General features: G+C 46.2%; 1 protein-coding gene across 1 annotated transcript in view; it reads right to left on the reverse strand.

Annotated features, from left to right (window-relative positions):
• Window positions 1-26,969, reverse strand: part of KIAA1549 (KIAA1549 ortholog) — a 156,378-nt gene extending 129,409 nt beyond the window's left edge. The window contains exons 1-3 of the mRNA XM_047837624.1: window positions 26,820-26,969; window positions 16,519-16,621; window positions 15,277-16,131 (exon numbers count right to left, since the gene is read on the reverse strand). Of these exons, the coding sequence (XP_047693580.1) occupies window positions 15,277-16,131; window positions 16,519-16,621; window positions 26,820-26,969 (1,108 nt within the window). The remainder of the gene's footprint in view (window positions 1-15,276; window positions 16,132-16,518; window positions 16,622-26,819) is intronic.
• Window positions 26,970-27,713: the final 744 nt, after the last annotated feature.

The following is a 27,713-nucleotide window of genomic DNA, read 5'->3' on the forward strand; positions in this document are numbered from 1 at the left end:
TCTGTGAAAGGGAGTTAATCGTTGTTTGTCAGAATTAAATAAATTAACACAATGAATACATGTTGAGCACCTACAAGAATGCCCGGCATATGGGAAATGTACATTAAATATTACTTAGCTGTTATCATGCCTATTGTTATTATCATTTATTTCTGTCCACTCTGAGAACTCGCTCCAGTAATGGTACCTTTCCATTTCCTCTTCATTTTCAACCATTTTGGGCTTGTAGTAATCTCCAAAGGTGACCACCATCAATTCATAAGTGTATGCTATTCCATCCATCAATGCGTAGTTCCTATTCCCTCCTGCCCCTTGAGTCTGGGCTGGTCTTGTGAGTTGTTCTGACCAACAATATGCAAAAGAGTCAACACTGTGGCTGCTACTTTTTAATTTTTTTAATTTTATTTAAATCCAAGTTATTTAACATATAGTGTAATAATCATTTCAGGAATAGAACTTAGTGATTCATCACTTACGTATAATACCCAGTGCTCATCCCAACAAGTACCCTCCTTAATGCCCATCACCCATTTAGCCCATCCCCCCACCCAACACCCCACCAGCAACCTTCAGTCTGTTCTCTGTATTTAAGAGTCTCTTATAGTTTGTCCCCTTCTCTGTTTGATCTTATTTTTTCTTCCCTTCCCCTATGATCATTTGTTAAGTTTCTCAAATTCCACATATGAGTGAAATCATATATTTGTCTTTCTAACTGACTTATTTTGCTCACATAATACATTCTAGCTCCATCCACGTTATAGCAAATGGCAAGAGTTCATTCCTTTTGATCGCCAAGTGATATTCCAGTGTATGTATATGCCACATCTTTATCCATTCATCTGTTGATGGACATTCAGGGTGTTTCCAGACTTTGGCTATTGTCGACAGCCTGGCTTCTTTGGGCTCTTCCCAGACTTTGGCTATCGTCAACAGTCTGGCTTCTTTGGGTAACTTTCAAGCTCAGGATCTTAAGAGAACTGGCAGCTTCTGCTTCATCCCTCCTGGTAGGCTGTCGCCAAATATGAAGTCCTACTGCCCTGAGGCCACTATGCTTTGAGAAAGCCCAAGACAGTCACATGAGAAGAGAGAGGGAGGGCATATGGAGCACCAAGAAACTGGACACATGAGTGAAACCCTCTTAAACCTTGCAGCCCAATCCCGGTACGAACCACCAACAGCCCAATTAATGGCTACAGGGAGAAGAATCACCCATATGAGCCTTGTCCAAATTCCTGACCCACAGAATCATGAGAAATAATAGATCATTATTGTTTCAAGCCATTCAGTTTGGGGGTGATTGTTACGCAGCAAGAGATGACTGAACAATACTCCTCTTTAGCCCTAAAAGAATGCTCCAATCTTATATCCCACCTTAAAAACAAAATATCCCACACAGTTCCTTGATCCTTATTGCTTCCTTTGTATCATCATTGCATCCTCTATTACAGCAGTGACCATGTTGTTGTATAGTTATTTATGTATAGGACCATCTCTCCTACTTGACTGAGTTCCTTGAGGGTCATGACTGACTGCCATATTTATTTTAGTATCCCAGTATCTAGCACATGGTGGTGAGAGCTCAGAAAATGTCAGCTGGCAAATGCACACATGTATGATGAATGGGACCTCCAATAACCGGTCTACCTCCAGGCATGCATTCTGGCACTGGAAACCCCAAGACAAAGATGGAATGGAGAAATTTCCAGAACTACACAAAATGCAAAAGGTACAGGAAAGAGATAAAGGGAAGTAACAGCATGGTGGAGTCTGAAGCCACACGTTGAAATCTGCTGCGATTTGGGGGTTGTTTCCGCAGCACGACCAGCTTATCCTGACAGAATACATATCTACATGTGGTTTTCCTCTCAGGAAGAAGTGAATCCTGAATTGCAAAGAGGGAGAAGAGGAACTTGAAGCTTGTCAATGAGTAAAATCAATATAAACTGTGATGAAAAAAAAAAAAAATAGGACAGCTTCAGGCCTAAGATTTCTTGATATTATTTAGAAGGTTAAACTTTAACACCAGCTCCAGGCAAGAACTCCAGGTTTTAATACGCTGTATTTTGTGAAGAACCAGAAAGGCCTTGGGCATATAAAACAATGGAAACAGGACAGTGAGGTGCACCGGTTGAGTTTTGAACAAGCTATTTCTTTTAAGGCATCAACTTACTCCCACCGAAATTTCAAAGTTAATGAGAAATTGATTTTAAACCAGTGGTCGACACCGATTTACCAGCAAAGAGAATGTATTACAACCACACGCTTTGCTGTCAGAAACAAACCACAGGGAAAAAAAGTGTAGTCGAAACAAAGTAGAAATATTATCAAACCCACAAGGATCCGATCCAGAACGCGAGAGAGGAAATGGAGTACAAAAATGTCACTTGGTGTTAAGAAAAATATTATTCTCTGGGCTGGAAGACAGGGAATACAGGCTAGGCTCATAATATTAACTTTCTGAAACTTTTTATTTTTAAACTTTCCCATTTGTAATCTGCTGGGATCAAACAAAACGACACTTCCACGCACCACTGTAACTTTCAAAAGCCTCTTCCTTCATTCCGAGTAACCAATATGGTGAGCACCTTCTATGTGAGGCTGTCAGGGAACAAGGGAACAAGACCCGAGTGAAAAACATCAAGCGCCTGGGGCGCTTTCTGCTGGCTGTTAAACACACCTCTCTTACGGAGAAGGCCAACCTCACATACAAGTCGCGCTTGAACTAGAGGACCCGGCTCCAAAAAGCACCAATAAGCTGCCTCCGTTGCCTACTAATGTCGACCAATCAGGACAAGGCCCTTCCAACCAATCAGGGGAAGGGAACGGTCTCCATCCAAGCAGCGCCTCCCCTACTCTAAGTTAGCGCTGTGTCTCCCTTCGGCTGAAGCTGTAGTCGCAATAAAGCCTTGTCTGTGCCTTTGACTTTTGGGTCCAGCCTCGTTTCTATCACTGTGGGGGGCCTTAGGCATGCCCGCACAGCTAGGGCTTCTGTCACGGGCAGGGGCCACAGGTGACCCCGACTGCAACGCTCCATCCAAAGAGTTCACTGCACCAAGCAAGCAAAACCTCTTGAGTAGACGTTTTAATGGTAGAGTCATTCTCTAGCGTGGACCAAGAGCGAAGGAAACCCTGGCTGGGGTACACATCCCCACCTCAGGGGTAGGAAGGCTCTCACTAGTTGTGTGACCTTGAGCAAATTAGTGAACCTCTCTGATCTTTACCTTCTCATCTGTAAAATGGAGATCATAACAGCACCTACCTCCCGGAGATAGTGTCTAGATTTAAAAAAGATACACTGTGCCTAGCACGATGTTTGGCACATGGCTAGCACTCTCTAATGGTTGGGTATTGTTCATCATTCCCAGGTCAGCCCTGAGATTTCTGCAGGATAGAAACAGAGAAAGGAGTGCAAAGGGGGCCTCAGCTGACAGTCCCCAATGCCAATTAGCAATCAAAGAAATGCAACTGTAAAGGAGTCGGGCAAAGATAATAAAGATTGGTAATAGCCTGTATGATGGAGGTCGTAGAAGCAAAACCCGTACTCTGAATCATTGCTAGAGAGAAGGTAGCTTGCTTCAACTTTTCTAGAGAGCAATTTGGCAATATGTATCAAATGTTAATATACGAATACTGCCTGGTCCAGCAATTCTATCTCTGGGAATTTTTCCATCCTATAAGGAAATAATTAGAAAAGTATGTAAAGGCAGATATACAAAGATGCTTACCGCAGTGTCTTTTATCACAGCAAAAGCTGAAAGCCACGGAATTACCCACGAACGGAGAACGGGCTAAATAAAGTATACAACATCCACAGCGTCAAACAAAATCATAATGTGGATCTACATTTCCTAACAACGTAAAGAGTCGATGATAAAGTGTGAAGTGCAAAAAAGCAAGTTAGCAAACAACATGGCGAGGATGATACCGTTACTTTGTGTGTATGTGTATGTGCTTGTACGTGTGAAAAAGAAGTCTGAGAGGAAAACCACCAAAATGTCATAATGGTTATCTCTTAGCGATTTTCACTTTCCAACGTACATCTTTTTGTACCATCTGAATCCAGTTAATGTGCAATCGACTTTACATTTGAAGCTTCATCATATCGCTCCTCTGCTCAAAACCCTCCCACTGCTTCCCACCTCACCTGGAGTAATGCCCAAGCCCTTGTGAGGGCCCACGAAGCTCCATCCCAGCGCCCACTTCCTCTACCCCCAGCACCCACCTGAGCACCTGCTGATCCCCACCCCCACCTACTCACCTTTGAGCATCTGGGCCTCCTCCCCATCCCCCAACACCAGGCATACTCCCGCCTTTACGCTGGCTACTTCGTCTGCTGGGAACAGTTTCCCTAAATACCTGCTTGGCCCATGCGCTTACCTCCTTCAAATCTTTGATTAAATGTCATCATCGTGGGTGAACTGAGTCCTCCTCCCCAAATTCCTATGTTGAAGTCCCAACCCCCAATACCTCAGAATGTGACCTTATGTGATTAGTTAAGATGAGGTCATAGTGGAAGAGGAGGATGGCCCCTAATCCAATGGAACTGTCCCTGTAAAAAGGAGAAATCTGAACACAGGCATGCACACAGGGAGAAGGCCACGTGAGGATCAGAGGCTTACGGCCACAAGCCAAGGAACAGGGGACATGCCTGGAAACGCCCTCCCTTAGCGCCTTCGGAGGGAACATGGTCTTGCCGACCTAGATCTGGGACTTCTAGACTTCAGAGAACCATGTGCCAGTAAACTGTTGTTTAAGCCACTCAGTTGGTGGCATTTTGTTACGGCACACTCTAGCGAACTAATAGACTCACCTTCTCAATGAGGCCTCCCTAACCACCCAGATTAAAACTTCAATTCCTCACTCCCAAGCCCCCTCTCTGCTCTCTATTCCTTCCTGTGCTTATCACGTAGTGACACAGCATACAGTCAACCCGATGTATCCCCAGGACCCGCCACAGTGGCCAGTCACTCAAGAAAGGGTTGAAGAGTGAATGAGCAAACCACACAGAGGGACACAGGTAAAGTCTGCCCTGATGAAGCCTGCTGTCTAGTGGATGGAGACAGCGAATAAACAGACATATGCAACATGGGGATAAGCACCACGGAGAAAAATAAAGCAGAATCAGGAGCAAGGAATTATGAAGGAGGTTACTGAATTTTAAAAACTTAGAGAAAGCCTCCCTGACCACATGCGATCTGAGCAGACCTGAAGGGATGCAGTAAACCATGCAGATAATATCAGAGATAAGAATGTTCTAGGCAGAGGGAACAGTACATACACATTATTGCCATGAACACATAATATTTTTATAATTGGGAAAAAAACCAACAAAGCTACTATAATCCTGAAAATGCATACAAATATTGAAAAGCCCCGTTTCCAGCGGCGCCTGGGTGGCTCAGTCAGCTGAGCGTCCAACTTCGACTCAGGTCATGATCTCACGGTTCGTGAGTTCAAGCCCTGCATCAGGCTGTCTGCTGTCAGCATAGAGCCTGCTTTGGATCCTCCGTACCCCCCTCTCTCTGCCCCTCCCCTGCTGGAATTCTCTCCCTCAAAAATGAATAAAATACTTGAAAATAAATAAATGCCTCATTCCAAGGACTAGGAAGAAGAATCTGATTTTACAAAGTCCTAAGGCTCTATTCAGCCTCTATTTAGGCCCAAGTCGAAAACTCCAATCCAGTCCAGTCCCCCATCCCATTATCCATCAAACAGCTGCCCAGGAGAAAAACATTCAATAATACACAGATGGTGCCGTGAGGTGAGATGAAGGGAGAGGTAAAGGGAGAGGTGAGAGGAGAGGTAAAGGGTGAGGTGAGGGGTGACGGGTGAGGGGAGAGATAAAGGGTGAGGTGAGGGGTGATGGGTGGGGTGAGGGGAGAGGTAAAGGGTGAGGTGAGGGGTGATGGGTGGGGTGAGGGGTGACGGGAGAGGTAAGGGGTGACGGGTGAGGTGAGGGGTGACGGGTGAGGGGAGAGGTAAAGGTGAGGGGAGAGATAAAGGGTGAGAGGAGAGGTCAAGGGTGAAGGGAAGCAGTCCTGAGGCAGAGAGGCCTGAGATCCTAGCCGGTGCCGTAAGCCAAGTGCAAGGGCTATGAGCCCTCTCCTGGCCACCAGACACTGACACGTCCCCCTGCCCCAATCCAGATCCGGCTGCTGATGGTCTGCAGAAGCCCTTTCACCCCAGCCTGTCACCTCGGCCCACCTGTCCCCACGGTGAACACCTGCTGCGTGCTCCTGCCCTGCCCCCAGACCCCCACCCGACCAGCTAGTCCTCACCCAGTCTCACCTTGGGTTGTTTTTTCTTTTTTTAATAATTGTGGTTTAAGAAAAAAAGAAGTATTAACCACCCACTTCTAAGTGTACAACTCGGTAATGTGACGTATGTTACACCGTCGTGCGACCGGTCTCCAGAACACTTTTCATCTCGCGGAGCCCGTGAAACACTAACTCCCCTTTGCCCCCCTCCCCTCAGCCCCTGGCAACCACAGTCCTACTTTCTGTCTCCACGACTCTGACAACTCTGGGCACCTCACGGAAATGGAACCCTACAGTTTTTGTCTTCCTGTGACGGGCGTATCTCCCTAAGGTCCATCCGTGGTGCAGCACGTGTCCGAATTTCCTTCTTTTTTAAGAAGGAATAATTCCATTGTAAGGATAAGCCATATTTTGTTAATCCGTTCACCTCTTGACAGACGCTCGGGTTGCTGCCACCTCCACGTCGGCTTTGACACCTGTTTGCTTCAGCCACCTCCATGTGCTTTTGTAATCGTCGGCAGCCTTCCTCCCTGACCCTTGCTATCAGCACAGAGAAATCAAGGGCCAGGCAAAAGGCTTCCAAATACGCTCAGAGCCCTTGGGGAGACACGGAGCAGGACCAGCTCTGTGATGTGCACGTCCAGCCAGACACCAGCTCAGCTCTGAATGTGCTACAGCTCCCTGCCTCAGTTTTCCCAAGCAACTTTAAAATCGGGGCTGTTTGGGGGCGCCTGGGTGGCTCAGTCGGTTAAGCGTCCGACTTCGGCTCAGGTCATGATCTCATGGTTCATGGGCTGGAGCCCCGCATCGGGTTCTGTGCTCACAGCTCGGAGCCTGGAGCCCGCTTCAAATTCTATGTCTCCCTCTCTCTCTCTGCTCCTCCCCTGCTCATGCTCGGTCTCTCTCTCCTTCAAAAATAAATTAAAACATTAAAAAAATTTTTTTTAATAAAAACAAAATAAAATAAAATAATAAAATAAAATAAATTAAATTAAATTAAAATAAAATTGGGGCTGTTTACAAGTTAAAGACTCCTCAGTAATTAGGTAACAACTAAAAATGTCTGAAATGCACCCAACCTCAATGAGAAACAGCCGAGGCCGGAGCTTCTCAGCCCTTACTCTGCGTACAAATCCCTGCGAGATGCTGGTAACAGGTACATTCGGTAGACCTGGGGTGGGGCCAGAGACTTCCTGTCTAACAAGCTCCCAGGGGCTGCTGATGCTGCTTGTCTCTGGACCACACCTGGAGCAGCAAAGGCCTAGCACCTTCTCACCACCCGTTCACACCTGTCTCCTGGGCTTTGCCCAAGTTCCCCTCAAAGCTGGCTTCAGCAGATGGTTTGTTTTGTGTGTTTGGGGCTTTCCCCCTTTGAAAGCTCCCCAGTGGTATTTACCCAGCGTTTTAACGCAGCCCTTCAGGCTGTCTGGCTCCAAAGTTAATCCTAGCACCCAAAACGATAGGGATGAAGGGTTCCTTCCACAGGCCCAAACAGGAGACAGGAGAACAAAGAAGCAAAGACCGCTTCTAAATGACTCTGCCGATCACCAGGAGGTGGGGGGCTCCTGAGGCCCACCTCGAGCCAAGACATGCCAGGAGACAACCCTGGGACACTGTCGCCAAGGCTCTGGGCCACCCAGGGCTGCTAAAGCAGCAAGCAGAGGGCACTCACCGGCCTGCTACCAAGACTGGCCTTCCGACTTCCCCAGGCCCCCGCCACTGCCTGGCAATTAGTGCCTTCACCTCTTGCCAGGCTCCTCTACAAACCAGTTGTGTTTTCTCAAGCCCCCGAATCCCTACCCTGCTTGCCATCCTCCCGAAAGATCATCTTGTCCACCTCTCTCCACAAAGCTATCCCCTCCCCAATGTCTGTCTCCAGAGTAGCCCCCCATTTCTCCCTCCCGCCCTCACTGCCCCCTTTCCACCACCTCCTTTAGCCCCACAGAGTGTCGCATTACTCCTATTTCCTAACTGCACAAGAAGCCCCTGCCTTTCCACCCCCCCTTTTACCTTCCCCTAACTTTCTGCCTTATTTCACTCCTTGAACGCACACAGAAACCCCCCCTCGCCCCAAAGTGGAAGATGGTCCTCTGCAGGCTGCTCGTCTGTCACCACAAAGTGCACCCTGGGGTTGGAAAGCCCTTCAGCGCTGACCCTCAATGTCTACAAATCCTGAGTGCCTGAGGGAGGGCATGGAGGCCCCAGGCACTTGAAGGGTTGGAGATGCTCAGTATAGCAGCTATTTACGGACTGGTATGGTAGTATTTCAGTATTTTCACTCCCAGCCAAATGTCCGTAATAAACGAATGGGTTATAAATCAGGGCAGGTCTAGTGAACCGTTTTGTGCTAAAGTTCCCTGGTCAAATGCAATAGGGCTCTTACACACTATGCACATAGATTCAATCCCTAAGGCAGGTGTATCTCAAGGTCTCTGAAAATCTGGATTGGCTCCAGAGCAGTCTGGGCTGACTCAGGCGCCAGTGATCTAACACCACTTACTCCCAGATGGTTGGAACAGGAGGCATTACCTCTTAGCCCTGAGCTTCCCCAACTTCAAGTGTATGTACGAAATCGCCTAAGGATCTTGTGAAAATGCAGATTCTGACTCAGAAGGTTTGGTTGGGGTGGGACCTGAGATTCTTTGCGCATTTCTTTTTATTTTTTTAAGTTTATTTATTTATTTTGAGAGAGAGCATGTGCACGCATGGGAGGGGCAGAGAGAGAGAGGGAGTACGAGGAAAACCCAAGCAGCCTCCATCCACTCTGTCAGCACAGAGCCCTATGCGGGGCTCAAACCCACGAACCATGACAGCATGACCTGCGCTGAAATCAAGAATTGGATGCTTAACCAAGTGAGCCACCCAGGCGCCCCAAGATTCTGCATTTCTAACAAGCTACCAGATGGTGACGGTACTGGTCTGTGGACCACACGTTCACAGTGAGTAGCAAGGTTAGATTTTCACTAATGAGGAGAAGCGATGCCTAAAGCTCTAAGCCACAGCACTAGCACACCTGAAGCATTATCACTGAAGACGGATAAAAGGAAGAGACAGGGGCGCCTGGGTGGCGCAGTCGGTTAAGCGTCCGACTTCAGCCAGGTCACGATCTCGCAGTCCGTGAGTTCGAGCCCCGCGTCAGGCCTCTGGGCTGATGGCTCAGAGCCTGGAGCCTGTTTCCGATTCTGTGTCTCCCTTTCTCTCTGCCCCTCCCCCGTTCATGCTCTGTCTCTCTCTGTCCCAAAAATAAATAAACGTTGAAAAAAAAAAAATTAAAAAAAAAAAAAAGGAAGAGACAAAGACCATGAGAGAGCAAAGTATGTGTCCCAGGGGTGGGGATGCAGGTGGTTAGAGGATTTAAAAAAAAATTTTTTAATGTTTTATTTTTATTTGTGAGAAAGAGAGAGAGAGCGCGTGCGAGGGAGAAGCAGAGAGAGAGATACAGAATCCAAAGCAGGCTCCACGCTCTGAGCTGTCAGCACAGAGCCCAATGTGGGGCTTGAACCCATGAACCACGAGATCATGACTTGAGCCGAAGTCAGACACTCAACTGACTGAGCCACCCAGGCACCCCGAGGATTTTTTTTTAAAAAGAAGAATGGAATGAACTGCCTTGAGCAAGTCACTGGGCTAGAACGACAGGACAGGGAGAGAGTGACACAAACATTCGCCAACATTCACAACACTAAACATTCACAGGACTGTCGCTGTCTGTAACAAACTCATTCCAAGGTATCCAACATGTGGACTTGAAATATAAGAACTAAAAGGGAATTTAGAGACAATCTCAGTGACCTCTTCTTACAATGATGAAGAAACCCAGGACAAGGTAACTTGTCCACGGTCACAAAGCAAGTTATCAGCAGAAAAGAGCACACTCCACACTCGGGTCTGCTAACTCACAGTTCAATGTGCCTTCCAACAAATCATGCTGCTGGAGCACATGGAAGAGAAATCACGTGAGCCGCTGATGGAAGGTGGGTGGTCGCAACTTGGAAACAAATTAGACCAGTTACGGCAGCATCTTCCTATATGAGAAAATCAACCTAATCATAATTGTAATTACGGTTAACTAGCTGCCTCTAGCACCCAGGGCACTGATAGACAACCTGTGACTCCCAGGTCCCCAGCGAATTTTAACAACTCCCTGGCTGGGTTCTGTTTTCAGGATTAAGCGAGGCATTTCCTGAAAAACCAGGTAGCAGCTGTTCCCAAGTGGCCAGGACTGAGAATTTAAAACGAAGTCCTCTATGCCCTTGGACTCCCATCCCAAAGAAAACCAAGCAAACAAGACTGAACAAAAAACAATTTCAACATCACAATTTTCAATCAATCGTTCTAATCATGAAAAGACAATTGCAAGATATTAAGTGTGTACCCCCCAAGTGCTATTAGTTTTAAGCTTCTGGAATTACAGTATCTGGATCAGTGGTTCCAAAGTTAAAGCGCCTAAAACTCAGCTATAAATTTGTTAAAAATGAAGATTCCCAGATACCACCACCGAAGATTCTAATATAGATACATCCAGGGTGAGCCCCAGAAATCTAAATTCTTAACAAGCAGCCCCACATCCCTTAGTGATGTTGATGCGGGAGGGCCAGGGATCACACCTGTGAAACATTTAAAGTCTTTGTTTATAGGATACTAAATTGCTCAAAAAGTACAACAAATGCTCGCCTCAAAATGACTAATAAAATAAGTACATAAAGATAAAAATTTAACAAGCCATGAGAATAAATGCAACGAAAAAAGTTAGAAAAAGAAAATCAGATTTTGCTAATCAAAATAATCACAACTTCCGCATTTCTAAATTATGAAAAATTTAAAAGAAAATGCGTTAGAAAGGGGAAAGTACAACAAATGAGAGGAAGTGGTCATTATCCTTCATAAAGATGTAACTATATACACCCAACACATAAGTGATCAAAATCACAGAAAATTCACAGAATACAAATACAAAATATACAAAAAAAAATACCCAACCCAGAACTAATAAAAAAATTTAAGCAAGGAATTACAAATTTATTTTACAAAAGTTTTAAAAATATGGGAATGCAAGCTGGTGCAGCCACTCTGGAAAACAGTATGAAGGTTCCTCAAAAAACTAAAAACAGAACTACCCTACGACCCAGCAATTGCACTACTAGGTATTTATCCAAGGGATACAGGTGTGCTGTTTCGGAGGGACACATGTACCCCATGTTTATAGCAGCACTATCAACAATAGCCAAAGTATGAAAAGAGCCCAAAAGCCCATCAACGGATGAATGAATAAAGAAGATGTGGTATATATATACAATGGAGTATTGCTCGGCAATCAAAAAGAATGAAATCTTGCCATTTGCAACTACGTGGATGGAACCAGAGGGTATTATGCTAAGTGAAAGTAGTCAGAGAAAGACAAAAATCATATGACTTCACTCATAGGAGGACTTTAAGATGAACATAAGGGAAGGGAAACAAAAATAATATAAAAACAGGGAGGGGGACAAAACAGAAGAGACTCATAAATATGGAGAACAAACTGAGGGTTGCTGGAGGGGTGGAGGGAGGGGGAGGGGCTAAATGGGTAAGGGGCATTAAGAAATCTACTCCTGAAATCATTGTTGCACTGTATGCTAATTTGGATGTAAATTTTAAAAAATAAAATTTTAAAAAGTTTTAAAAATAATACCCAATGCTGGTGATGATGAAGAGAGGCAACTGCATAAATTTTTAGGATTTCAGTGTTACAGCGTTACAGAAATAGTTGATTCATTCAATAACCACTTACGGAGCACCCTAAACAAAACATGCAAAGATTCAGCCTGGTAGGTCTTAGATTTGAATCACATTCTAACTCCCCTTCTAGAAATGTATGCCAAACACACACACACACACACACACACACACACACACACACACAAATACAGACAACAAATACAGACAAAGCCTTATCTACATATCTATTCATCATAGCATTATTTATAACAGCCAAAAAAGCTGGAAATATAAAAGAATAATTAAGGAAATTATTAGGATGGAACACCATGTTTTCAAACAATATTTAATGAATAGGAAAATGCTTAGATTAAATAATGAGCGAAAAAAGTAGTAAATGTATTTGTGCAAATATTTCATTTCATTTTAATGTGAACAGCAACAAAAAAAACTATTTAGTGTTATCTATGGGTTGTGGGATTATGAGTATCTATTTTCTGTACCTTCTAGTAATTTCCAAATTCTCAGCAAAATTATCACATTCATAGTAACTATTATTTTAAGGACTTATCCCCGAATAAGATGAGGAAATGGAGCACAATTCTTTCTTTTTATACTGTGGACGTGGGATCGCCTAAAAAATACATTCAAAAGCAAGTCCAAAGTACTACAAGTTGTTTCCATAACAGTGAACAGTCAAGACCAAACTTATAAATGTTTAAACAAACAAAAAAAAGGGCACATTCAAAATGCTGAATGAAACAGAAGTAGGCAAGAAATCAATAAAACACAGGAATTTAAATATAGACTGAAAGGTGGACTCCATTTAACAGAGGTTAATGAGAAGACTGGTTAATGAGAAGGAGATGGTTTTCAGCCGGCCACACGAGCGAGACTGCTGCCTAACCCAGGAAATCCCACGCAGGATTAAGACGTGCCACTTTCTGAACAACGTTCTTTAGAAGGAGAACCACCACAGCAGGGTTCAGCAAAGCCTCCCCCCATCCCCACTCTGATGGTGAAAAGACAACACTCAGGACGAGGAGCCAGAGGGTCCTAGTGGCACAGAGGAGACGTGGGCCAAACAAGTGAAACGCAACCTCTTCCCAGGATTCAACCAGCACTGGCCATGCCCAGGCCTCCACCGCTGTGGCTTCTCACAGCCTTCAACAAGGGGGTCAGGGGCCACCTTTAAGATAGGTCTTCTCTAAGGATGGCCCACGCCTTCCTGCCCGCCAACAAGTCCGCGCAGGGATCTGCACTCGCTTTGGGTTTCCAACTGGATCCTTGAGGACAGACGCCATGTCCTCCACTTCTAGCGTTGAGATTCTATCACCTGGCCTAGAAGCAGCCATGCAAACCCGAGGAGCCCGGTACACAAATCAGCGAAAGGATGAAGTCTCCAGTGAAGTCAGCTGCAGCACCGAAATATAATGAACTTCACATCTCCAACTTGAACATTTGCATTGGGGGTTGATGGGAAACAGGAATGACTTCTAAAGACAAGTTACAGAGGGACAATGCAAACAGCTAGATACTTTAAATTTATCAAATTACTTCTACTCTCCACCCCATCTACAAGTACATCCCGATGGCCACGCTCACACGGGGAAGCTGTGCAGAAGTTAAATGCAGAGAGTGTGGAATCAAACTAACCTAAACTCCTGAAGTCTTAGCTTCCTCATCTGTAAAATGGGCATAATCGTGCCGAACTCAAGACATGATTGGATCATGTCTACAAAATACGGCATCTGGCACAGAGGACGCACTGCGTAAATGGAAACGATTAGTGTGCCAGGTATCAGATGGGCTTTCTTTGCCGACTAAAGCCAAGGGCACTCTTCATGATTATCTCTTCTCACAGAAAGCCCCGAGTCTCCTCTCCTCTGAATAGGCAGAAGGCACTAATGAGAACTGACGGGCTAGGGCAGGCGAACTGCTTGCACTCTCTGTATACTGCCTTCAAGAGACCTGTTCTGTCGCCCTTGCTCTGGTATGGCTCCCTGAAGCAGGGTTACCCACCTCCCCCAGCTGTGGGAAATCTTTGTGGAGGCCTCAGGTGTCTATAAGCCTAGAGGTCATGGGGCAGTAGAGGGGAAATGGAAAAGTAATGAGTTTGCACTAACTAGCCAGTGACCTTGACCAAGCCAATTCTCTGTATCAGTCTCCTCTGTAGTAAGGGGAGTGGTTCCATTCTATGATCCCTGAAGTCCCTGCCTGTGTTTCTATTGCACCATCCCTTATGTGGCACTGGTTATAATTCCGACAGTGCTGTCCAAGGGACACCTTCAAATGTGTTCCATTTCCTTCCAAAGCCATTTGGCAGTCCTTTGGCCCTGCTCCCATGAGAAGGGAGGATTCGGAGGAGATTCCGTGGCTCTGCTTGTGCTCACCGTGCAGAAGCCCTCCACCCAGAGCTGCTCATTCCACCTTTCCTTTTCTGCCCCCAAAGTGGTCGAGTGTGTGTGCCGGGCCAATCACCAGCTTGGAGCATGTCAGCTCAGAGATGGTTTCCAGACCATCCTGTGTGTGTGCTCAGGGTGGACAAATAAACATTTCAGACAAGCAATATGAATTAAATCATTTCAACAACAAAACCCGCCCACATGCTCCTTCATAAATGACGCCTTTTAATACCATGCTGCCGAAGAGTCAGTAAACTGCATCTATTATAAAACAACCCTTACTCCTTTCATGCCCTGACACTTAAGAATCACAATATTTTCACACTCTATTGTACTGATGCATTTGCAGAAGTAAGAGCAATAGCTATTTCCCTGGAAAGATCCATGGCCAGGGCGCTTTCCAAGAGATTTTCTTTGAATGTTCTTTGTGTCCTGGTGCACTGGGGGACACCGCCAGCCTGCCTGCATCTGGGGGACGCCGGGCGACTCGGACTAAGGCAATGCCGTCTCAAAGCACACACCCCGAATGGGCCCCTTCGCCCCTACAATAAAGTATTCCCAAACATTTGATATACCACACTGATAGAAACATGCACAAATACAATTTCAGTGCCTGCCTTTTGCAGAGAAAATAAAGGCACATTTGGAGAAGCCACAGACCCGCCTCCGGCTTCGTGGATACCAGGAGAGCTTTGCAGACCTTTGGCAAGACTGGCCAGAATCCGTTCGCTTTTTTCCTTTTATTTTCGCCGTGCCTCTTATTTGCTGGGCCCAAGAAGAATGGAAAAAGCATCTCAAGAAAGGAGGGCTAGGGAGCGGTGGAGAATAAAAGAGGGTGGGCGGGGAAAGCACGATTTTGAAAATAACAGCAATAAAAAAAGGCAGGGTCGCGGCCCGAGCGTCTCGGCGGTGCTTACCTGGGGCGCATGAGGCCGGCCGGGCCAGCAGCAGCAGCCAGAGGCCGGGGAGCAGCAGCCCCGGGCGGCGGCGGAGGCGGCGGGCGCGGCGGGCGGAAGGCCCGCGGCCGCTCGGCCCCGGGACCAGCGCGACCCCGGCGCGGGTCTTCCCCTCCATGGCCGCGCCTCGGCGTCGGCGCCGCGCCCCCGGCAGTCCCGGCCGGCGCCCCGGCCCGGCCTCGCGGCTCGGCGCTCTCGGGCCCGGGAGGGGCGGCCGCTGCGGCTGCGGCTGGGACGGGGCGCCGCGCACCGGCGCGGAGGGAGGCCGGCGAGGCGGGGGCGGGCCGGGGGCCGGAACCGCGGACAGGGGCCGCCAGCCGCACGCCGGCCTCGCCGCTCCGCCCCCTTCGGAGCCTCCGAGCCGCTGCTCGGCAACGCGCGGGCCCGGGCGCGGGGAGGCGAGCACCACCTCCCGGCCGGCCGGGCGCCTGCCTGCGGGGCGGCCGGGCGGCGGGCGCGGGGCTGGGGCGCGCCGAGGCCGCGCCGCGCGGGGCCGGTGCCGGGTCTCCCCCAGGACCCGCCTCCCGGGAGGAGGCGCGGAGGGTGGGGGGGCGCGGGAGGCCTGGGCCCGGCCGGCGCCGCCCCGCCCCGAACACCGGGACCCGCGGCCCGGGTGGCCCCGCGCGTTCCGCCCCCGGGGGCGCCGGGAGGGAGGGAGGCAGGCCGGCGAGGAGGGGTCAGGGCCGGAAAACCTGGCAAGCCCGGAGGGCGGCGGGCCTCTGGCTCCTCCTCTGGCGCCTGGCTTCGCTCTGCTCCGTCCAGTGCGGGGCAGCAGGTGTGAGTGGGACGCCGGCGTTCGTAGGACAGCCTTCGGGGCTGCGGAGGGGACAAAGCGGAGGGAAGGTCTGGCTCCCTTCGCAAGAGCCCCACGTGCAGTATTGGAGGTGAGAAGAGCGCACGCACAGCTCTCCCCGTCCTTTCTCCCTCTAGAGGTTCTGCCTCCGGTCTGGGTCGTTAAGGAGCCACCGGACGCTCTGGGCCCGGGAGGCTCGCCAACCCCGCGCGTAGTAGGCCTTCGGAAGGCGCCTGCTGAACCGAATTGCCGCGGAGCTGGAGAGAACCGCGCACGTCCAGGCCCTCTTAGGGAAAGCAGCCCTCTTAGGCAATGGAGAGATGTCAGGGGATGGACGTCGGGAGAGTCAGAGTTTGACGATGGAGGGAACGTGAGGAAAGCGAGGAAGGGAGTTCACGTTTGTCGAGTACCTGCTACGTGCCGGGCATCTAACTGAACACACCTGGTGGTGTAAAGGTCTTGGAACGTGGAATTGGCAGTTTGGGTTCGTTGCGTCCTGTTAGGATGCTTGCACTAGGCAGGGGATGAAAGGTGTAAGCTGGGGGCACTATCTAATTGCCCGGGAAACTATGATGGTTAAGTGGAAAATGTGAATCATCTCCATTGACAAAAGGGTCCGGCTTGCTCTCCAGTCCGGTTCCCAGCTCCAACCCTGCTGGGCAATGTGCTCCCTGGTGAGATTACTGGAGAATCAGTAATAGCCCTTCCTCTGAATGAGTCTGAGGCACCCTTCTGTAAGTACCTTCCGTGTTAGTTTCAAGGAAGATAATTGAGAATAAAGGTTAAAGACAGCTTTTGTTGACGTTCCTAATTTGTTTTCTACTTTACCATGCCTCCCCATCACAAACAGTCCCATGTCCTCAGCTGATTCCCCACCGGCTCCATACCTTACCATCAGCCCATAATCTCCAGGAGTACCTCTGTGGAAACATTGCCAGGGCACCTAGGCCGCCCGGTCGGTTAAGAATCCCACTTCGGCTCAGGTCATGATCTCACATTTCGTGGGTGAACTCATGTCGGGCTCTGTGCTGACAGCTCAGAGCCTGGAGCCTGCTTCGGATTCTGTGTCTCCCTCTCTCTCTGCCCCTCCCCTGCTTGCTCTCTCTCTCTCTCTCTCTCTCTCTCTCTCTCTCTCTTTCAAAAATAAATAAACATTTTTAAAGAAGAAGAAGGAGAAGAAACATTGCCTGTTCAGGCAAGTCTGGCGCCTGGATACGATGTCCCTAGATCTGTGACCTCTTATTCATGCCTGTCTTCATCCATTGAACTCATTGTATAAAGTGTCATTTGACTACAAACCACTGACTTGAGAGGATTTTTTTTTTAGAGAGAGAATCTTTTTTTAAATATATCATTTAATGTTTATGTATTTATTTTGAGAGAGAGAGAACAAGTCAGGGAGAGGGACAGAAGAAGAGGGGGAGAATCCGAAGCAGGTTCCACGCTGTCAGTGCAGAGCCCAATGCAGGGCTCGATCCCACAACTCTGGGATCCTGACCTGAGCCGAAATCAAGAGTCAGACACTTAACCAACTGAGCCAACTAGGTGCCCCCTGAGATGATGAAATTGTCTTGTCCCATCGTATTATCTTCTGTTATGAATGTATGCTTTGCCTCTGGAACCAAATTAATATGAAGTTCGAAGATGGTGTCATCCTGCTTAAGAATTCCCAGAGCACCAGTAAACCCCCGTTTTACTTGAGCCAGAATATCCACCTGTCCAGCGAAGAGTTCAACCTTTCGGACTTGGCCCCAACCTCCAGTCAGCTCCCACCTACACTAGAACCAGGGTGTCAGGGAAAGTAGGCTCCCTCTCCATTCTCAGCCAATTCAAAGAAAATAAAATATTTGCCCAGCCATTAAAAAGGGATTGACATCAGTGGAATAAAAACTGCAAATCTGAGATAACAGAAATGGCTCAATGTCACCAAGTCCCAATAGAAAGTCTCCTAGTTTCCACGCTCTGAAGGCATAATACTGAATGTTACCCTGTTAGGATTTAGAGCGTTCTGCCTGAGTGTCTAAGAAAATATCTCCTGGGCTCTAACCATCCAGCTAGCAGATTGTGTGACTTGGAAGTCCAAAACAGACTGGTACACAGTAGAAGCACATACATGCCCCTAATGTGTAAACACACACAGCCATACACACTTGTGTCTGAGAAGAGAAGACCTTAAGGCCTTAGGGCATTCATACCAAATTATGCAAAAAATAAATCCAGCAAACACTTCTGGGCACCTACTATGAACTACTAGTGCTGTAGGGAGATATAAAAGATAAAAACAGGAGCGCCTGGGTGGCTCAGTGGGTTATGTGAGTTCAGCTCAGGTCATGACCTCATGGTTCATGGGTTCAACCCACATGTCAGGCTCTGTGCTGATGGCTCAGAGCCTGGAGTCAGCTTCAGGTTCTGTGTATTCCTGCCTCTCTCTCTGCCCCTTACCCGCTTGTGTGCTTGCTCTCTCTCTCTCTCTCTCTCAAAAATAAATATTTTTTTAAAAATAAATGATAAAAATAGTGATTTTAGAGATTGTCTCCTACAATTCTCATTGTATAGATAAAGAAACAAACCAGGGAGATGAGTTTACTGACCTAGGGCTGAGCCCAAACTGGAATTCTCATCTCCTGTTTTCCAGTAAAATATAATCTCTAGGGGAGGAGGGAAAATTAGCCTGGGTTCTCAAAAGGTTTGCTGTCTGGTTTGGGGAGGGTGAGAGTTAGGATCAGTAACACCCTTAGACCTAAGCACAATGGGCCTCAGTTTTCAGAAAGCCCACTCTGGACCTCCTCCAACTGCACCTCTCCCCCATAGGACAAGAAGTCGGAGAAGCCAAAAGAATACCCGACAAGGAGCCCACTTTCCCCCATGCTTGGGTACCTAGGACCCCAGAATTCCCTTCCTACTTGGCACCATGCTCACTTCCAAGGCCCGTATGGCCTCTTATTCTCAAAGGGTGGGCCAAGGTATGTCTAGTCCCAAGGAGCAGCCAGGGGTAGGGTAGGGTTCAGGCAGCAGGTAGGGTGAGATGAACATGTGAAACCTAAGGGAATGAAGCCAAGAACCAGGAATGGGAAGAGAGGGTGGAACAGTTCCATATTTGTACGGGAACTTGGCTGCCATATTCCTGCTCAGGATCTCCAGGAGTCTGGGAATTCTCCCTTATGAATCTAGCCTACAAGGTCATCATGAAGGTGTGTTCATCAAGGGAGGAGGATAGTAATATTTAATAGGTTGCTTGCTTGGCATATAACTTACTGGGATTTCAATGAATGCTATGTAAGCCTCCAGTTGTATTTTGAAACTGTGCCCCTTAATTCTTAGGAGTAGGATAGAAATGAGGACAGACTGACTACCCGAAATGTTGGAAATGACTGGAAGGCAGTAGGGGATAGCACTGAAAGTCCTGGACTGGGAATCAGAACAGCTGAGTTCTAAGCTCTGCTCTGTCACATAAAAGTTTCTTATCTCAGGGAAAAGCTACTCTCAAACCTCAACCTTTCTTATATGATGCCTGGCTTGATTATGCCTACCTTGCCTAATAATATATAAGTGTATCAAACCATCACATTGCATCCCTTAAACTTGTACAATGTTATGTGTCAACGATACCCCCCAAATCTGGAAGGAAACGGGAATAAGAACCATTGAGTTAGAGGTTTGAACCAATCTCTCTGCTAAAAATGAGAAGACAGGAATAGAGAAGAGAGAAAGGAGCTGGGGTAGAGCAAGGACGCAAATATCTGGCTAAAGGGTCTGGACATAATTTTGTAGGCCATGGGGTATCGTTAATAATTTTCGTGAGATATTATTAGAACTAGGCACAAGAAGGATCACTCTATTAACAATATATAAGATGATTTGGAGAGAGGAGAGAGTGGAGAGACCAATTAGGACAAGGTCTTAACTGTGCATGCCTGAAGTTTCAGGATCATAACATTTTTCACCATCAAATGGACAGAACTTTTAAAAAATTGATTATATCCATTTGTGCCATAGCGTGGGGGAAATAGGCATTCTCAAATTCTACTGGTGGGGGTATAAATTGGTAGAGCCATTTTGGAGGACAATTTGGCCTTATCTATCAAAATTTAAAATCAGCTCACCATCTGGTGTAGAAAATTCTATGTATAATACACTTTTGCTTATCCCTCTTTTCTTCTTTTTCTTTCTTTCTTTCTTTCTTTCCTTCTTTCTCCCTTCCTTCCTTCCTTTCTTTCTTCTTTCTTTCTTTCTTTCTTTCTTTCTTTTTCCTTTTATTTTCCTTCAGTTTTTGATGTTGTTGTTATCATTTTTTAGTTAGGCTTAATTCAGATAGGTAAATTCAGTAATTTAATCAGGTAAAATTCACCTTTTTTTAAGTTTACACTTTAATTAGTTTTGGAAAATTTGTGAACTCCTATAGCCACCACCATGTTCAAGACATAGAACATTTCTGTTGCCCTAAAATTTTCCCTTATGCCTGCTTGCAGTTTACCCCGACTCTATCCCAATCCCTGAAAACCATTGATCTAATTTCTGCTTCTAGAGCTTTGCCTTTCCCAGAATTTCATATACAAGAAATGATACAGTAGACTTGGTGTCTGGTTTCTTTTACTTATCATAAGGTCTCTGAGATTCATCTACCTTGTTACATGTATTGGTTCCTTTCTATTGCTAATGAGTATTCCATAATGGATGTACCACAATTTGTTTATCCATTCACCATTTGATGGACATTTTGGTTGTTTTCAGTTTATTGTTTTGGGGGGTTGTTTTGCTTGGAGGGTTTTTTTTTTTGGTTTGTTTTTGTTTTTAAACTGTTTTCTTAATGTTTATTTATTTTTGAGAGAGAGAGAGAGTGTGAGCAGGGGAGGGGCAGAGAGAGAGGGAGACACAGAATCGGAAGCAGGCTCCAGGCTCTGAGCTGTCAGCACAGAGCCTGACATGAGGCTTGAACTCATGAACTGCGAGATCATGACTTGAGCCCACGTCGGTTGCTTAACCAACTGAGCCACCCAGGCAGCCCCTGCTTTTTTGTTTTTTGTTTGTTTTGGGGTGCTTGTTTGTTTGTTTGTTTGTTTGTTTTTGGCTAGTATGAATTCAGCTGCTATCAGTGTTTATTTCCAGGTCTTCATGTGAACATATGTTTTCCTTTGTCTTGGGCACATATCTAGGAATTGAACTCCTAGGTTATGTAATAATTGTATATTTAACTTTAGAAGAAACTGCCCAATTGTCTTCCAGAGTGGGTATAGTTTACATTCTCACCAGCAATGTATGAGAGTTCCAGTCGTTGCAGATCCTTGTCAGCACTTGCTTTGGTCAGTCCGTTTAACGTGGTAGGGTATGGAGTGATATCTCCTTGTGGTCGTAATTTGCATTTTCCTAATGACTAACAACCCTGAGCACCTTTTCATGTGCTTATTTGCCATTGATATTTCTTTTTTGGTGAAGAAACTCTTCAAATCTGTCACTCATGTTTAAAAAAAAAATTTTTAATGTTTATTAATTTATTTTAAGAGGGGAGGGAAGGGCAGACTCGGTCCCATGAACCAAGAGATCATGACATGAGCTGAAATCAAAATTCAGATGCTCAGCCAACTGAGCCATCCAGGTGCCCCAAATCTTTTACTCATTTTATAATTGGAACATTTGTCTTATTACCAAGTTGTAAGTACCGTTATAAATCCTGCATACAAATCCTTTTGTGGATTAGTATTTTGAAAATATTTCCTCCTAGTCCATAACCTGTCTTTTAATTCTCTTAACAGTAGCTGTCAAAAAGCAGGAGTTTTTAAATTTGATGAAGTCCAATTTTCATTTACTCCTTCTTTTTTTGTGTCCTATGTAAGAAATCTTCACGTTAGGGTGCCTGGGTGGCTCATTCGGTTAAGCACCTGACTCTTGGTTTGGGCTCAGGCCATGATCTCACAGTTTCATGGTTCAAACCCCACATCGGGCTCTGTGCTGACAGTGTGGAGCCTGCTTGGGATTCTCTCTGTCTCTCTGTCTCTCTGCCCCTCCCCTGCTCTCTCTCTCTCTCAAAATTAAAAGAAAAAAACTTTGTGGGTTTGAATGGCAATTAGAAAACAGATGAGACATATTCTGGATGCTAAATCCACGGATGAAATATGAAGAAAGAAAAGAATAAAAGACAGACGATTCAGAGACTCTAAGGCTACATACGTAAGGAGAGATGAAGGGAAGTCAGTTGGACAGGCTGGATTAGGGGGAAAGATCATGGGGGGCTGAGCGGTTGGCTGTGGAGGCCGGCCAGCACCCAGGGAGCAACGTTAACACAAGCAGTGGGCAGTGAGGGTGAGCTGAGGCTTGGGAGATAAGGCAGGTAGGGCTCAAAATACAGATACGGAAATCATTTGCACAGAGCTGTTAGCTACGGACATGCGAATGAATGGCTGTGTCTGGAAAGACAGGCGAGAAGAAAAGAAGAGGGCCGAGGACAGGCCCCCGGGAGAGAGCTTCATTATGGAAAAGCTGAAAAGGAATGAAAATGTCAGAGAAAGACTCTGAGGGAAAGGCCTGGAGGGAAGTGCCAGAAGGGAATGGTCAGTGTCAGAAACAACAAGGACTGAGAAAAATCTCTTTGGACCTGATGATGTGGTCATGAAAAAGAGACTTGCCATTGAAATGGTGGGGGAGAGGGGCAAACAACTAGGGTAAAAGAATGAGCTGCTTGGTAAATAATGGCGGCCACAGAGAAGGGTACACAGCAGAGCTGAGACCTATTTTAGGACAGATAAGACTGAGCATCCCTGGAGACAGGAGGGAAGGTGTCTGAAGACAGTGAGGGAATAAAGAAGTGCAAGGGAGGGATCACCGAGCACAGTCTCAGAGCTTAGAGGAGATGGAACCAAGAGGAACACGCACTTCTTTTGAAAAGGCAGATCCAGTGCCCAATGTATCAGCAGAAGGGCTTAATGAAATCATATTACAGTAAGGAGGGAATGCATGCTCCTCTCTCAATAAATGCAGAAAAACATGCAGCATGTTTGGGTTATAACGTTAAATGGGGGAATAAAACCTAAATATAAAATGGTTTATGGGCTAATATAAAACAATATATATGACTGGAAAGGAATTGTGCAATACTTAAGATTGCTGTAGTAAGATGAGGGATTATGAGCATTTTATCCTTCGATGTTGTTGTTCCATTTGTCTTGTCGATAAAACTGTTTGGAATGTCTTCCTCCAAGAGAAGATGATCACGGGCCAAGATGGAGGCTTTACGTGGTCTCTAAAGTGTTTCTCACTCTTCAACACCACAAGTCTCAATTTTGGGTGACAGAATTTGAACTTTAAATGTGAAAATCCAGGGGCACCTGGGTGGCTCAGTCGGTTGAGCATCCGACATTCGCTCAGGTCATGATCTTACAGCTTGTGGGTTCGAGCCCCATGTCAGGCTCTGTGCTGACAGCTCAGAGCCTGGAGCCTGCTTCGGATTCTGTGTCTCCCTCTTTCTCTGCCCCTCCTCTTGTTGTGCTCTCTCACTCTCTCTCTCAAAAATGAATAAATATTTTTTAAAAAGTTTTTAAATAAATAAGTAAATAAATGTGAAAATCCAAAAAAAGGAAAAGATCAGCATGAGCTACAGTAGGTAGGAAAGGGGTCACAGATGGCAGGGGGCTTAAGTTGGGTCTTGAGCGATGGGAACAATGGATAACATTTGTTTAAAAAAAAAAAAAGATGGGGCACCTGGGTGGCTCAGTCAGTTAAGCATCCAACTTTTGGTTTTGGCTCAGGTCATGATCTCAGTGTTCATGGGATTGAGCCCTAAGATGGGCTCCACATTGACAGCATGGAGCCTGCTTAGGATTCTCTCTCTTCCTCTCTCTCTGCCCTCTCCCCACTCCCACATGTTCTCTCTCTCAAAATAAATAAATCAATTTTAAAAAGGGAGAGAGCAGGAGAGAGGGGATTACAGAGGAGAGAAAAGTAGAAAGGCAAGGCAAGACAGTAGAAATTAACAGAATGTGGGCAGGGGCCACTTGCCTATCTGGAAGAAAATCTATTTAGAAGGAATCTGGGGACAAAAGAGCAAATAGGTAGGATCTGATGAGCTTGTAGCAAGCAAAGAGTTTAGACCTGCCATGATCTAAACTAAAGATAGGTTTCCCCCGCTATTCAAAAGTAGGGCGCTCCTATGAAACCTTTCTTAAATAGAAATAGCACAAAGTGGAGAGTATATCCCACTTTCTGAAAGTTGGAAAGACATACATTAGTACAATAACAACTATTTTCATAAAATTGAAAATGTTCTTTGGATTTCTTTCATTAGCAAAAACAGGTACTAATATAAGTCTTTTACAAAAGCAAAGTGGCCTAATGTGAACTTTCAGAAAGTGTAGGATACTTGTCATTACAAGGACTTCCTGCCTATCAAAAGGGAAGGAAGCCTTTGGAGGGAGTGACATTGTCAAAGCACCCATGACCATAAGTATAATGTTTAAAACCAGGATCCTTGTCCTGGATGGAATGGGCTGGAAATGTCTGTCCCTCTTGCACAGTTTAGTAGCCATCATGGCAAGTGAGAATGTTCTTGAAGCACAATCCTGACCTTGCCTCTCTGTCTGTTGCAGTTTCCCCTAAAATCCTTCCCCCCCAACACACAAGCTGCCACTGACCAACTGGCTAAGTCCTCTGCCCACACTCTCCATGGTCATTTCCCACTATAGCCCCACACCCAGCAGCTCCCTGAGGCATGCCAAAAATCCACATTAGAATCACGGCAACAGTTGGTGAAAGCTGTTTTTAGAATCACCCTCATTCTCTGGCATTCTACTAACTCCAACTCACATATGACTGTGTTCTCAAACTCAGGGGCTCTGGCTCAAATTCAGAATGAGAAAAAATGATAGTCGTCTAGCTCAGTCTCTTATTCTTCCGTCTTGTCGTGAGTTCGACCAATTACATGAGTAAATAAACCAAACCCATACTAACTATGTATCTGTCCTGATGACCCTGATTCTCTAGAAAACCCTTTCTTCCCTCAAAGCCCTCAATGGACACCCTTGCTAGGAGAGATCTCTGCTCTTGAGCTTCTTGGAATTGTGGGCGGAGCATCGCTTCTCCAGAAAGCCTTCCTTGATCTGCCAGAGCTGGCTTTGTTGCCCTTCCTCTGGGCTGCCATAAGTCCCCGTGATGCCCCTGTAACTGCACTGACCACACAGGATAAGACTCCATGTGTCTCTGAGTCCTTCAAGGGCAGAGACCTTCTCATTCGCAACTATTTATTCCCTAGCATCTAGTGCGGTGCATGGCAGGTTTTAGGGCTCAGCTCGTGCTTGTTGAATGAATAAGTAGAAGTACAAGAACTAAGTTCCAAGCCAGCCTCTTCCCTCACCTCATGCCTCCCTGCACCCCAATGAACAATTCACCTCATTAATCAATTAGGTTAACTCAGAAAACTACCCTAAGGGGAGCATGAGTGTCCCCAGTTCTTTGGTGCCCGGGCCAGAAGGGATACACTGACAGAGAACTTCTCAGACCTCAAAGGATGTCCAGAAATGCCAGATTCCTCTACTCTACACTATGAAACACCAATGGAGACTGCATGAAAAATATAAAAGGTCACTTCAGATACGACATTACCTTGGTCTTACACAGAAGTCAGTAGGCTATGGTCATTGGCTGCAGCAAACATTTATTAAATTTAGTGAACCAAGACTCTTCACAGAAATAGAGGAAAAATACAATCTCTGCCCTTTAGGAAATGACAATCTCCAAACAATAAAATATGCTCACAAAATTTGAATCTTACAGGCTCTGGATGAAGAGCATCGGGTTGTGAGAAGCTGGGTAAAATTATCTGCCCACGAACAACTGTGTGTGGAACTCATCTGCCCTTTAAAAAGGCAAGTTAAGAAATTTCTAGACCAGCGCTGTCTACAAGATGGAAAGTTTCTGGGACATTGGAAGTGTTCCATAAATCTGTGCCATCCAGTGAAGAAGCCACTAGCCACAAATGGCTCTTGAGCCCTTTAAGTGTGGCTAGTGTAACCAAGGAGCTCAATTTTTAATGTTTAAAAAAAAATTTTTTTAATGGCTTCATGGATTCAACACACTATTTTTTTTTTAAACGTTTATTTGTTTTTGAGAGGGACACAGACAGACAGAGAATGAGCAGGGGAGGGGCAGAGAGAGAGGGAGACAGAGAATCCCAAGCAGGTTCCATGCTATCAGCAGAGAGCCTGATGCAGGGCTCGAACTCACAAACTGTGAGATGGTGACCTGAGCTGAAACCAAGGGTCAGATGCTTAACCAACCGAGCCACCCAGGCGCCCCACAGACACAACTTTCTACACCAGAGTTTTCTCATTTGTAAAATGGGAATAATCATAACTACCTCATACCACCCCCATAGCACCCTCTAATCTTCTGAGCATCAACTTGAACTTCGGGGTTTGGGTGTGATGGGCTTGTCTGCCTGAGATTCAGACCAGAATCGAATGCAGCCACCATCTCCTGTGACCATAGATGTCTGAGGGACTCCCATGTACAGCACAGATTTGCCACCAGGTGAGCAAAAAATAAGACATCTGCCGATAAAACAGCTATAGTGAAGACAAACACTTCATAAATATAGATACAAAACTTTGAAAACTCCCCTTCACGCTTCAAACAAAGTCCATTGCTCAGCACGCCCTGCAAAGGTTCTCAGACTCCTGCACGAGAAGTCCAGCCTGGGAGGACGGTCCTCTGGTGGCCCCAGCACCTGCTCCTCTCCCACAGCCCCTTGTCCTTCACCCACCATTGATTCGAAGCACTCCTCCACATGCCAGTCCTCCCTGACTTCTCCATTCCCATCTAAGAAGTCATGTCCCTTAGCCTCTTCTTCCCGAGCACCTACTACTCGCAACTGCATACTTCATTCTGCATTTGGTTTCATGTCTATTTTGCCACTAAACCGTAATCTCCCTGAGGACAGACACTATTACTTCTTGTTAAGAGAGGAGTTTTTACACGATGGCTGATTGCTCAGACTCCGGCCAGGACTCTGTATGTATGTTACATCTCCACTACTTGTTAGCTATGACACATTAGCCCCTTTGTGCCTCGGTGTCCTCATCTAGAGAATGGAACAATAATAATAATAACTCCCTCACGAAGCTGTATGAAGATTAAATGAATTGGTATACATAAAATTCTTAGAAAAGAGCGTAGCACATTGGCAAGCTTTACATCAGTGTTAGTGTTAGTTAGTAGTACCCATGGCCACTATTTGGTCAATACTCGGTACAGGGTCCAGCGCAAAATAGGGTCTCAGTAAATGAATGAATGAATGAATGAATTTCCATCAGACTACTATAGTGATGTTTTTACATTTTTTTTAATATTTATTTTTGAGAGAGAGAGAGAGAGAGAGAAGAGAGAGAGCAGAGGAGGGGCAAAGAGTGGGAGACACAAAATCCAAAGCAGGCTCCAGGCTCCGAGCTGTCAGCACAGAGCCTGAAGCGGGGCTCAGGGCTCGAACTCACCAACTGTGAGATCGTGACCTAAGCCGAAGTCAGACACTGAACCGCCGAGCCACCCAGGCGTCCCTGTTTGTTTTTTTTTAATACTATAGTAATGTTTTGATCTTTTTCTTTCTGACCCCTTTCTGCCAGGT

This window comes from Prionailurus viverrinus, chromosome A2, assembly GCF_022837055.1.
Source record: "Prionailurus viverrinus isolate Anna chromosome A2, UM_Priviv_1.0, whole genome shotgun sequence".
NCBI classification, from domain to species: Eukaryota; Metazoa; Chordata; class Mammalia; order Carnivora; family Felidae; genus Prionailurus; species Prionailurus viverrinus.